Source organism: Vombatus ursinus, unplaced genomic scaffold, assembly GCF_900497805.2.
Source record: "Vombatus ursinus unplaced genomic scaffold, bare-nosed wombat genome assembly UNPS02014820.1, whole genome shotgun sequence".
In the NCBI taxonomy this organism is placed as follows: Eukaryota; Metazoa; Chordata; class Mammalia; order Diprotodontia; family Vombatidae; genus Vombatus; species Vombatus ursinus.
This window is the reverse complement of record NW_020954598.1, coordinates 20,056,745-20,070,406: the sequence shown is the minus strand read 5'-3', so window position 1 is coordinate 20,070,406 and position 13,662 is coordinate 20,056,745. Positions and strand designations below refer to the sequence as shown.

Genomic DNA, 13,662 nt, shown 5'->3' with positions numbered 1-13,662 from the left:
TCCATTCAGGAGTATTAACTGCTGTAGGATGTTGTGTAGTTCCATGCACTAAGGGACTGGTACAACAATTGATAGAGACGTCCCTCACTAAATATTATCCCAGTCGAACCCACAGTGGGAATTCAGAGGGCAGGCTCTGGCAATATAAGAATGATGATACCTTATGTATCAATGAGACTTTCCCCAGTGATGGAGAATGCAAAATCATGTTAAGGAGATTAGAGGAGAAGGAAATTGGGAAGGTGTGGAAACCAAATCTTTACTTAAAAAAAAAAAAGTAGGAATTGTGAGAAATGAAAGAGTTAAGTTTCCACATAAGTAGATAAGAAATCAGCACACACAGGCTAACTTCTCCGTCCAGGGGAAGGAGTGATAACACAATTCTAGGCACATAATGTATGTTAGGGATAGGGCATATAAGGAAGATTATAACCCAGAAGGATTAGGATCAATCCTGATCCAGAAGGGAGGAGTTAGGCAATTACTAACTATAAAGCTTGCCCTGGCTTCTTTTACCGCAAGCATTTTCTCCCCTTCCAAGGAGGTATGCCCACTTCTTGCAAGACTCAAAATGACACACTTTAACCCCTTGAATAAAAAAGTCTTTGAGACACCAGTCTTTGGAAAAAAAAAATAATAATTTGGATGCTATACCTTTTGATGCATATATGTTTAGCATTGATACTACTTCATTGTCTATGGTACCTTTTAGCAAGAAGTTTCCTTCCTCATCTCTTTTAATTAGATCTATTTTTGCTTTTGCTTTATCTAAGATCAGGATTGCTACCTCTGCCTTTTTTACTTCTACTGAAGCATAATTGATTCTGCTCCAGCCTCTTATCTTTATTGTGTGTGTCTCTGTTTCAAATGTGTTTCTTGTAAACAACATATTGTTGAATTCTGGTTTCTAATCCATTCTGCTGTCTACTTCTGTTTTATATGAAAATTCATTCCATTCATATTCAGTTATTATTATTAACTGTGTATTTCTCTCCATCCTATTTTTCCTGTTTATCCTTCTCCCTTTCTTTGTTTTTACCCTGTCCCTCCTCAAAAGCCTGTTTTACTGCCTCCCTTATTCGACTCTCCCTTCTGTCAGTCCCACCTCCTTCCCTTATCCCCTTTCCCTCCTTCCCTGTAGGGTAAGATAGATTTCTATACCCAATTGGGTTTATATGTTACTCCCTCTTTGAGCCAATTCTGATAAAAGTAAGGTTCAAACATTGCCTGTCACCCCCACCCCACACACACACACCAATTTCCTCCTCCAGTATAAAAGCTTTTCCTTTCATGTCTCTTTTATGTGAAATAATTTTCTCCATTCTTCATCTCCCTTTCCCTTTCTCCTAGTACATCCCTCCTCACTACTTAATTTTATTTTTTTGAAAACATCCCATCATAGTCAACTGACATCCATGCCTTCTGTCTATGTATACTTCTTCTAATTGCCCTAATAATGATAAAGTTCTTAGGAGTTATAAATATCCTCTTCCCATATAGGAATGTAAACAATTTCACCTTGTTCAATCCCTTATCATACCTCTTTCATGTTTACCTTTTTAATGAGTTTTGAATTTGAAAGTCAGTTTTTTTCCATTCAGCTCTGATCTTTTCATCATGAATGCTTGAAAGTTCTTTGTTTCATTAAATGACCATTTTTCCCCCCGATGGAAAATATACTTAATTTTGCTGGTTAGGTTATTCTTGGTTGTATTCCTAGTTCCTTTGCCTTCCAGAATATCATTCTAAGACATCCACTACTTTAACATGGAAGCTGCTACGTCTTGTGTGATCCTGACTGTGGCTCCATGATATTTGAATTGTTTCTTTCTAGCTGCTTGCAATATTTTCTCCTTGACCTGGGAGCTCTGGAATTTGGCTATAATATTCCCGGGAATTTTCATTTTGGGATCTCTTTCAGGAGGTAATCAGTGGATTCTTCAATTTCTGTTTTACCTTCTGATTCTAGGATATCAGGGCAGTTTTCCTTGATAATTTCTTGAAATGTGATGTCTAGGCTCTTTTTTGATCATGACTCAAGTAGTTCAATAATTCTTAAATTATCTCTCCTGGATCTATTTTCTTGGTCAGTTGTTTTCCCAATGTGATATTTCACATTTTCTTCAGTTTTTTAATTCTTTTGACTTTGTTTTATTGTTTCTTAGTGTCTCATGGAGTTGTTAGCTTTCACCTGTCCAATTCTAATTTGTAAGGAATTATTTTCTTCAGTGAAATTTTTTTTTACCTCCTTTTCTATCTGGCCTCTTCTGCTTTTTAAGAAATTCTTCAGTGGGTTTTTGTGCTTCTTTTACCATTTGGCCAATTCTGTTTTCGAAGATGTTATTTTCTTCACTATTTTTTTGCTCCTCTTTTTACCAAGCTGTTGTTTCTTTTCATAATTTTCTTGCATCACTCTCATTATCATATCCCATTTTTTCCTCTACCTTATTTGATATTTTAAATCCCTTTTGAGCTTTTACAGGAATTTTTGTTGAGCTTGTGTCAAATTCACATTTGTTCCCCCTTTGAGGCTTTGCTTGTGGCCATTTTGACACTGTTGTCTTCTGAGTTTGTGTCTTAGTCTTCCTGTTACCATAGTAGGTTCTTTTTGCTGTTGTTGCTTGCTCATTTTTCAGCCTATTTCTTGACTTTTAACTTTATGTTTAAAGTGGGCTCTGCCCCCAGGGTGGAGGTGGAACTGTTCCAAGGGTGAGGTTTTTCTTGTTGCTGTTTTCAGAGCTAGTTCTGGGGGTCTATCAGTTTTTGGTGCTCCCAAGGTGGTGTGATCTCAGGATGAGTATGGTCACTGCTCTTCTGGCCTGTGCTGTGGTCTTTACCATGGAAGGGCCCCCACTCCCTTGTAAGTGACCACAAGCACTCTTCTCCTTCTTGGAACCATCACCAGGGATCCTGTTCACCTGTGGTCATAAGTGCTTGTGTTCCTCTTCAACCTGGAGCTGTGACCCAGAACCACATACGGGCCATACAACAGAGTCTTGAGCCTGGCATCAGCAATCTCTTTCTGACCAGTTGTCTGACCCCCTTGCCATCTGTGGGCTGAGAGCTTCCAAAGCTGCTGCTGCTGAGGCCTGCTACTGGTTCTGTGGCACAGCCTGTTCTGTGCTCTGGGCTGTCTTGGCCTGGAAAACTGTCTCCCCCCAACCTTTTGTTGGCTCTGCTGCTCCAGAGTTGAATTTGAAGCATTTTTTAAAGTTGTTTGGAGGGTAATATTGGGAGAGTTCAGATGAGTTCCTGCCTCTACGCTACAGTCCTGGCTCCTCCTCCCCTCTGTTTTCTATCCCGGGCCTTTTGGAAGAAAGAATTTCATAAACCTTAAAGCATTCTATATTTGTGAGCTCTTTTCTCTGAATAGAGTTAGTAATTGTAGCTATAGGAATGAATGAGATTGCAATGGAGAGAGTGTGGAGAGAAAAGAAAAGAGATACAGGGACAGAAAACACCTGCAAGTACCTTCCTTGGAGCCAGAAAGACGTGGCTGTGTGATGTTGGTCAAGTTGCTTAAGCTCTCAGAGCTCTAAGCAAATCGCTACGAATGGAAGTTGCAGAGAAAGGGCTAACTTGCCTTGGTAGAAGGAGTTTCTCCACCTGGAGGTTCCTTTGTGCACTAAGTCTAAGTGATCAGTAAGTCTTCTGCAACTTAGCTTCAGACAGTTGCCTGTGGCACTTCCAGATTAAGGAACTGGCCAAGAGTTATGAAGGCAGGAGATCAGAAGTAGGACTTGCTGCTACACACTGTACCACACTCTCTCCTGGCCTGTAGTAGACAAATGCTGTCCACCCTGTCACCTCACTAAGTCATGCGGTCTAAATTCTGAATTTATATTGGATTTCCGTTAAAATGTAAATTCCTTGAGAGCTGAGACTGTTGTTCCTTTTGTTTGCTTCGCTAGCATTTAGCACAGCTTACTAAATGTTTGTCAATAGATATGTGTTACATCCCCCAGTAGAATATAACATCCTCACAGATAGCAACTGTTATGTCCTTGAAGCCTCAGCCTCACAAAGTGCCTTTAATAGAGTTGAACTTTAATAAATCTTTGTTGGAAGCCTATTCATGAAAGTGTACCAAAAAATAAATTAAATTTTTTAAAATGGAAACCTATTCAATTACAGGATTTTTTTCTTCTATAAAAACAGAACAGTTTTGGGGGCAGCTAGGTGGCACAGTGGATAGAGCACTGGCCCTGAAGTCAGGAGGACCTGAGTTCAAATCCAGCCTCAGACCAAACACTTGACACTTACTAGCTGTGTGACCCTGGGCAAGTTACTTAACCCCAATTGCCAAACAAACACACAAATAAATAAATAAATAGATAGATATATGAACAAACAAACAAACAAGTAAGTAAATAAATGAATGAATGAATGAATGAATGAATAAATAAATAAAAACAGAACCATTTCCTAAAGCAGCTAAGGATAGTATTTATTAATTCTAATTGCCATTAATTTAAAAAAATTGTTATTTATTTTTAACATTTAAAAAAAATTGAGTTCCAAATCCTCTCTCCCTCTAGACTCTCCCCTACCCATTGAGAGGACAAGCAATATGTCAATTATATGTATGAAATCATGCAGAACGTATTTCCCTATTAATCATGTTGCCATAAAAAATAGGCAAGAAAAAGAAATAAAGTTTAAAAAATTATGCTTTGATTTACACTCAGAGTTCTTCAGTTCTCTCTCTGGAGGTAGATAGCATTTTTCATCATGAGTCTTTTGGAATTGTCTTGCATTGTTTTATTGATTAAAGCAGTTAAGTCTTTCACAGTTGATCATCGTTACAATTTTGTTATTAATTGTACAGTGTTTTCCTGGTTCTGTTCACTTCACTTTGCATCAGTTCATACAGGTCTTTTCAGGTTTTCTGAAATCATACCCCTCATCATTTCTTTTGATCGCTCATACTTTCTAATTACTGTTCTTTATAAAGTGAATGTCATAAAATTTAGAGCAAGATTGTGAACAGAATCATCTGTTTATATACAATTAAGCCCCTTTCCTCAGAATCTTTACCTAATCTTAAGAACCCAGACCCTCCTACCAAGGACAGAATCCATGCCCAAAGACTACCAGGAAGCGTTATAGACCTGAGGAGCAATTCTGAGGTCATTTAATCACCTCCTTCTCCACTTGTATCCCTACCTTCCTGGGCCCTGATTCAGCCCAGGCTAGGGGAGATCTGACCTACCTGTATGTTTTAGTTTGGTTCTCAGAGACCTCCAAGGAAGAAGGGGATCATACCCTTCTGTTAAGGCCCTGAAGCTGTAGCGGGGAGTACCACTCCCCAGCGCACCAGCAGTTCACTATTGGTTTTACCATGTATGTCCTTGGTATAAACCGCTAAGAACTGAGGCAGTTAGGTGAGGAGAAGCACTTTTCCAGCAGAAAGCATGCTTATCTGGGGGGCTTCGCACAGCACCCCAGCCCTCAAGCCGCCCCTGGGGAGGATTTCAGTGCCCAGGGCTTCTGTCCCACAGAGGAGCTGAGTTCTTGCTAAGCTAATGCCAAGCCCCGAGGGCTTCTCCCTTTCTCTATGCCAATATCTGTTCCCAGATATCACTGGGCCCCAAGCACTGTCCCGTTTCTCTCTCTCTATCTGAACCCACAGCTCGCTTGGCTCTAACTCAGATGTCCTTTCTTGGGCAGCTGCTCCGAACTTCAGAGGATGTGGCCAGGATGCAGGAAGAGCTGGAAATCATGCGCCCCTTGCTGGAAGAAGCTGCCAAAGACACCGTGGCCACCATGGAGCAGATAAAGGTGGGGAGAGGAGAGGGAAGGACCTCCCTGCCCTGGCTCCCCTTTCTCATCCGAGATTCCCCTGCCGGGGGGGCGTGCCAGCTGTACCCTCCTGGCCCCACTGCAGTCCTTGAGGGTCTGCATTTGCTCCGCAGGCTGACACAGCTATAGCGGAGGACACACGGAATGCCGTGCAGGCAGAGGAGATGAAAGCCAACGAGAAGGCCAGGAAAGCCCAGGCCATTGCCGATGATGCCCAGAAGGACCTGGATGAAGCTCTCCCAGCCCTCGATGCTGCCCTGGCTAGCCTGAGGAACCTTAACAAGAACGACGTGACTGAGGTGAGGGTGGGCTTCTCCCTTCCGCCCTGGATCTGTCAGCCGGTGGCCTCTGGCCCAAGGACAAATGTCAGAGAGAAGAGGCTGGCTCTTCTCCCCCCGGCAGGGTAGGAATTCTTGGGGAGTGAGGCAGGAGGAAGCCCCCTAGGCTCCTGTAGCATCTGTGATGTGAGATACTCCTGGGGCCCTGACCTGCACCGTATCCATTCCTCAGAATCCCTTCAGAAGAACCTGGTCCTGCTGCCTCTTGGGCCTGGCTTCTTCTCTTGGGGAAATCAGGCTGCCTTGCCATCCCTGAAACCCCAGGGCCCCAAGGGGCGGGGGAGCCCCAAGCCAGAACCTCAGACATTTTGCTGCGGGGTGCCCCAGCTCCTCCCTGTCCTCTAGTATTTATTAAATGGTGGGCTCCTAGCTGCCTCATTAAGTTGAAGGTGAAGCAGGCTCAGAAACATAATCCTGGCCTAGGGACCAGTGGAAAAGGACATTGGCACAAGGTCCAAAGTGAAGCTGGCCTCAGGTTCACTACAATAGGTTCCCCTGCGATCTTGGGGATTTCTGGTCCAGACCTGGACACCAGGACAAAGCAGGCTGAGGCCAAGGTGAGTTTGCTCTCTAGAAAAAGCTTGTCAAAGATACGTCTCTGAAGGAGGCCTTTGACTCCTATAAGAGCCCTGGGGGTGTGATGGATCAGCTTTGAGAGTCTGCTCCTCTCACCTTCTCCATGCGAAGGAAAACCTTGGCCAAGTCAAGAAGGAAACTGATTCTTTATCCTTTCTCACTGATTCAGCGAAGCTCTCATGCCCACTTATCTGACCAATTCACTGCAGATATTGTAGGCAGGGCAAAGGGCTAGGAGGGGCCTGCAGGGCTAGGAGGGGCCTGCAGGGATCTCTTGGAGACCACAGCTGACCTTTTGGTCTAACCTAGGAAAGGGCTAGGAGGGGCTTGCAGGGACCTCATGGAGACCACAGCTGGCCTTTTGGTCTAACCTAGGAAAGAGCTAAGAGGGGCCTGCAGGAACCTCTTGGTGACCACAGCTGGCCTTTTAGTCTAATCTAGGAAAGAGCTAGGAGAGGCTTGCAGGGACCTCTTGGAGACCACAGCTGGCCTTTTGGTCTAATCTAAGAAAGGGCTAAGAGGGGCTTGCAGGGACCTCTTGGAGACCACAGCTGGCCTTTTGGTCTAATCTAGGAAAGGGCTAAGAGGGGCTTGCAGGGATCTCTCGGAGACCACAGCTGGCCTTTTGGTCTAATCTAGGAAAGGGCTAAGAGGGGCTTGCAGGGTCCTCGTGGAGACCACAGCTGACCTTTTGGTCTAATCTAGGAAAGGGCTAAGAGGGGCTTGCAGGGACCTCTTGGAGACCACAGGTGGCCTTTTGGTCTAATCTAGGAAAGAACTAGGAGAGGCTTGCAGGGACCTCTTGGAGACCACAGCTGACCTTTTGGTCTAACCTAGGAAAGGGCTAAGAGGGGCTTGCAGGGACCTCTTGGAGACCACAGCTGACCTTTTGGTCTAATCTAGGAAAGAGCTGGGAGGGGCCTGCAGGGATCTCTTGGAGACCACAGCTGACCTTTTGGTCTAATCTAGGAAAGGGCTGGGAGGGGCTTTCAGGGATCTCTTGGAGACCACAGCTGGCCTTTTGGTCTAACCTAGGAAAGAGTTGGGAGGGGTTTGCAGGGATCTCTTAGAGACCACAGGTGGCCTTTTGGTCTAACCTAGGAAAGGGCTGGGAGGGCTTGCAGGGACCTCTTGGAGACCACAGCTGACCTTTTGGTCTAATCCAGGAAAGAGCTGGGAGGGGCCTGCAGGGATCTCTTGGAGACCACAGCTGACCTTTTGGTCTAATCCGGAAAAGGGCTGGGAGGGGGGCTTTCAGGGATCTCTTGGAGACCACAGCTGGCTTTTTGGTCTAACCTAGGAAAGGGCTAAGAGGGGCTTGCAGGGACCTCTTGGTGACCACACCTGGCCTTTTGGTCTAATCTAGGAAAGTGTTTCTAATGATAAGGACTGGAGGGAACCCTCGAGGTCATCTTATTCAATCCCTTCACATTCCCAGAGAAGAAGCCCAGAAAAGAGAGCCCATAGTAAGTCACTGGCAGAAATGAGACAGGTCTTCTCACTCCCAGGACAGGGCTGTTTCCCCACTCCACCTTGCTGTTCTTCTAGGCTTCAGGGGGACACATTTGTGGATAGATCCCCCTTCAGAGGTGGGTCACTAGTGGGGAGGACCAGGCCTGTAAAGTATCTCTGGCTCAGGCACAACCCACTCATGCCATGCCTGGGAAAATGGTGCAGTGTCCAGGAGGTCAAGGAAAAGCTATAGCTATGGGGCAGCTGCTCCTTCTTCCTCCCTCCTCCCACTCTGTGAGGCAGCTATTCTTCTCTCTCCTCCTTAAGCTCAGTTCAGTTTATCGCATGAGCTTGATCTGTGTGTAGGGCTGGGTGCAATACTGCTCAGAAGAAGCAGGGTAGGTACTTTTTGTCCTTTAACAGGGATAAGACCACTGCCTAATGAACCAGATAGAATGTAATGAGTATGATATGAATTCAGTGTAATATTGTAGTTCTGTAAGACATGACAAAAAGGAGGGTTTCAGAGAAAGCTGAGAAGATTTGTGTGAACTGAGTAAGAGTGAAGTGAGCAGAACCAGGAGAACAATTTCTGTAATATCAAAAAATATTATAAAGACAAATAACTATGAAAGATTTAGATAAACTGATCAATTAAATTACCAACCATGATTCCACAGGACTTATGAGGAAATAATGGTACCCATCTACTGACAGAGGAGTGATACAGATGGAGGTGCAGAATGAGATAAATTTTGGACAAGGCCAATGTGGGGATTTGTTTTGTTCAAATATGCATATTTGTTACAAGGGTTTGGGTTTTATTTTATTTTTTAATTTTTAAAATCTTTTAAATGGATGGGGGAGGGGGAGAGAAAATAAATGCTTCTTAACTGAAAAAATATAATAAAATTTAAAAGAATGTAATAATCACATGAAAAAATACAAAGTGATGCCTTATCTTCACATGCTTTCTTTCTCATCTACCTCCACTTCCCCTCCCACTCCAGGTTCGTGCAATGCAGCGACCACCGCCAGGAGTGAAATTGGTCATAGAAGCTGTCTGCATCATGAAGGGGATTAAGCCCAAAAAGGTGCCTGGAGAAAAGCCAGGCTCAAAGGTCGATGACTACTGGGAGCCTGGCAAGGGGCTGCTTCAGGACCCAGGCAAGTTCCTTGAGAGCCTCTTCAAGTTTGACAAGGTGAGCCGTCAGATTCTCAGCTGACAGTCTACACTATTCTGCAGTAGCTGAAGATCTAGAAATGGGCAGGGTGGGCATGGGGAAGGTGCAGTGAGTGTCAGTGCAGCCACACTGGGGCTTCAGGGAGAGAGTGGAGAAAGAAAGGTCAGAGCTCTGATCCCAGGGAGGTACTGCACATAGAATCATATGCAACTGATTAATACTGATTTGAACGAATAGGGGTCTAATTAATCATCTATCATAGTAGGAGCAGATTAATGATCTAGTGAATAAGCCTGAGAGCAATGGCCAGGCAAATAGAAGCACCCAAAATACGTGCCCCCCCAACTCTTCCTCTCTGGCGGGCGATGGGCAGCCACGCCACGGTAAGGGTGGAGGCAATGGCACAACCAGGAAAGCAGCCGGAGCCAGCGGAGAAGCCCTCCACTGCCACATGAGCTCCCTCAGTGCCTTGCAGAAACACACCTTAGCCATAGAACCAGAGGATCCGAGAAAGAGGGACGGGCACTCAGCCCAAACCTGACCTGCACGGCCGCGGCAGTGGGGGAGCAGCCCGGCGAGAACTTGGAATGGCAGCACGCGCCCTTGCCAAACCATGGCAGGCTTCCCTCTCACTTCCCCGCACTGCATCGCAGAGAGCACGGCCTTCCGCACCAAGGGGAAAGCAGGGCACCTGGGAGCCGACCGCCCATCGACAATGGGCAAGCCTGACCGTGGGGAGGCATCGCGGGAAGGCAGCAGCAAGGAGGAGAGCCTGGCCAGCCACATCACGCGATGGGGCCTGGCACATACAGACTCACCACCCATCGGGACCACCGCCAAACGATCGGCCCTACGAGCAGGACCCAGTCCACTTAACTAGAGCAGGAACCGCCAGGGCCAGGCACAAAAGACAGCCGAGGTCATCACCGCCTGCCCCGCGGGCCTCCCTCACAGGTCCAGGGTCACCACATCCGTCTTAGGATTGCAGGCATGTAGAGCAAACAACATCTACGTTAACATGGAGAGGAGAGATGGAATGCTGCGTCTGGGGAACAATCAATGGGCCAGTTTGCTCAGAATGTAGACCTGGTGAGAGGAGTGCTGTGAAATAAGTCTGGAACAGTGGGTTTTTCTAGTCTGTGTGTAAACCATCTCAGGAGGGAGCCCATCTCATGGTTGGAAAGCTTTGATGGGAGCCAAGATGATGGAGGAAAGGCAGGGACTCACCTGAGTGCTCCCCAAACCCCTCCCAACAATTTTAGATAATGTTCCAAAACAAATTCTGGAGCGGCAGAACTAACAAAAGGGCAGGGTAAAACAATTTTCCAACCCAAGGTAACTTAGAAGGTTGACAGGAAAGGTCTGTTGCACCACAGTGAGAACAGAGCTCAATCCAGACCGGGCCCCAGCAAACTAGCAGTAAGCCTTGGGGTTGACTGAATCATTGGTGGCATTAGTGGTTTCTAGACCTCTTAGCCCACAGATGGTAAAGGGGTCGGACCTCTGGTCAGAAGAAGATTAAAGGGGTCCCTTTACTGGCACCAGGGGCAGGACTCTGTTGCAATGCCCATACTTGGATCTGGGTCACAGTCCCAGGGTGAGGAGGGGCAATAGCACGTCAGAGCTGGTGGCTGTAGGGGATCTGGGACCCTGGTCACAGTTCCAGGGTGGAAAAGAGTGCTTGTGATTGTGCACAAACCACAGTACAGGCCAGGAAAGTAATAAACACCTTGGAAGAACTGAAAACTTACAGATTATTTCAGAAAACAGCTGCACAAAAAACCTGAAGCTTGGGACACTGCCCCCTCCACTTCAGAAGTAGAGCCCCACTTTAGCATAGAGTTAAACATGAAAAAATAGGCTGAAAAATGAGCAAACAGCAGAAAAAGATCCTGACAATAGAAAATTACTATGGTGACAAGGAAGATCAAAACACAAGCTCAGAAAAGCACAACAAAGCCAAAACGGCTACATCTAAAGCCTCAAAGGAAAATATGAATTGGTCTCAGGCCATGGAAGAGCTCAAAAAAGATTTTAAAAATCAAGTAAGAGAGGTAGAGGGAAAATTGGGAAGAGAAGTGAAAGTGATGCAAGAAAATCATGAAAAAAAAGTCAACAGTTTGGTAAAGGAGGTACACATACACACAAAAAAACAAACCTGAAGAAAATAATACCTTAAAAAACAGAATAGGCCAAATGATAAAAGTGGCACAAAAATCCAGTGAAAAGAAGTGTGCCTTGAAAAGCAGAATTGGCCAAAGGGAAAAAAAGATGTGCAAAAATTCACTGAAGAAAAGAACTTCTTAAAATAATTATTTGACTACCTGAAAACCATGCTCAAAAAAGGAACCTAAATTGCCCTGATATTCTAAAACCAGAAGGTAAGATAGAAATTGAAAGAATCCACTGAACCCCTCCTGAAAGAGATCCCAAAATGAAAACTCCCAGGAATATGATAGCTAAATTCCAAAAATCCCAGGTCAAAAAGAAAATATTGCGATCAGCCAAAAAGAAACAATTCAAGTATTGTGGAGCCACAGTCAGGATTACACAAGATTTAGTAGTTTCTACATTAAGGGATCACAGGGCTTGGAATATGATATTCCAGAGGGCAAAAGATCTAGGATTACAACCAAGAATCACCTACTCCACAAAACTGAGTATGATCCTTCAAGGGAAAAAAATGGACATTCAATGAAATAGAGGACATTCAAGCATTCCTGATGAAAAGGCCAGAGTTGAATAGAAAATTTGTCATTCAAATACAAGACTCAAGAGAAGCATGAAGAGGCAAGCAGGAAAGAGAAATCATAAGGGATTCAATAAGGTTAAACTGTTTACATTCCTACATGAGAAAGTGATACTTGTAACTCCTAAAACTCTCATTATTATGGCAGTTAGAAGTATACATAGATGGCATAGGTGTGAGTTTAATATGATGGGATGATAATCTAAAAAAAAAAATTAAGGAGTGAGAAAGAGAATGCATTGGGAGAAGAAGAAAGGGAGAAATAGAATGGGGTAAATTGACAAAAAGGTGTGAAAGAGCTTTTACAGTGGAGGAGAAGATGGGGAAGTGGAAGTGGAAAGCATGTGAACCTTATTCTCATCAGAATTGGCTCAACGAGAGAGAATAATATACACACTTAACTGGGTATAGAAATCTATCTTACCATATAGGAAAGTATGAGGAAAAGGGGAAAAGAGAAGGATGGGGGGGAGGGTGGCCTGACAGAAGGGAAGGTGGGTTGGAGAAGGAAAAAGTCAAAAGCAAAACTTTTGAGCGTAGATAGGGTGAAAGGAAAGAGTGAGTAGGATAAATGGGCAAAATAGGATGGAGGGAAATACATGGTTAATAATCATAACTGTGAAAAAAATTTCCAGCAAGATTCTCTGATAAAGACCTCACTTCTCAAATATGCAGAGAACTGAGTCAAATTTATAGAAATAAGAGCCATTCCTTAACTGACATATGGTCAAAGGATATGAACAGGCAGTTTCCAGATGATGCAATCAAAACTACCTATAGTCATATGAAAAATGCTCTAAATAACTATTGATTAAAGAAATGCAAATTAAAACAACTCTGGACTACCATCCCATACCTTTCAGATTGGTTAATGTGACAGAAAAGGAAAATGACAAATGTTGGGGGGGCATGTTGGAGAATTGAGATACTGTTGGTGAAGTGGTATACTGATTCAACTATTCTGTAGAGCAATTTGGAAGTATACCTAAAGGGCTAGAAAACCATGTATACTCTTTGACCAAGCAATACCACTATTAGATCTGTATCCCAAAGAGACAAAAAAACAAAAAAGAAAAGGACCTATATGTACAAAAATATTAATAGCAGCTCTTCTAGTGGTGGCAAAAAATTGGAAATTTAGAGGATGCCCATCAACTGGGGAATGGCTGAACAAGTTGTAGTATGTTATTGTAATAGCATATTGTTGTGCTATAAGAAATGACAAGCAGAGGGGCAGCTAAGTGGCGTAATGGATAGAGCTCTGGCCTTGGAGTCAGGAGGACCTGAGTTCAAATCCAGTCTCAGACACATAACACTTACTAGCTGCGTAACCCTGGGCAAGTCACTGAACCCCTACTGCCTCACCAAAAAACAAACAAAAAAAGGCGTTCATAAACTCTTATCACTAGCTGTGTGACTCTGGGCAAGTGACTTAACCCCAATTACCTCACAGACAGAAAGAAAGAAAGAAAGAAAGAAAGAAAGAAAGAAAGAAAGAAAGAAAGAAAGAAAGAAAAGAAAGAAAGAAAGAAAGAAAGAAAGAAAGAAAGAAAGAAAGAAA

At 44.2% G+C, this 13,662-nt stretch overlaps 1 protein-coding gene across 1 annotated transcript in view; it reads left to right on the top strand.

Moving 5' to 3' along the window:
* The window catches only part of DNAH1 (dynein axonemal heavy chain 1), a 158,891-nt gene that overhangs the window by 123,727 nt on the left and 21,502 nt on the right, over nt 1-13,662 (top strand). Inside the window, exons 54-56 of the mRNA XM_027837286.1 lie at nt 5,671-5,781; nt 5,916-6,101; nt 9,179-9,370. Of these exons, the coding sequence (XP_027693087.1) occupies nt 5,671-5,781; nt 5,916-6,101; nt 9,179-9,370 (489 nt within the window). The remainder of the gene's footprint in view (nt 1-5,670; nt 5,782-5,915; nt 6,102-9,178; nt 9,371-13,662) is intronic.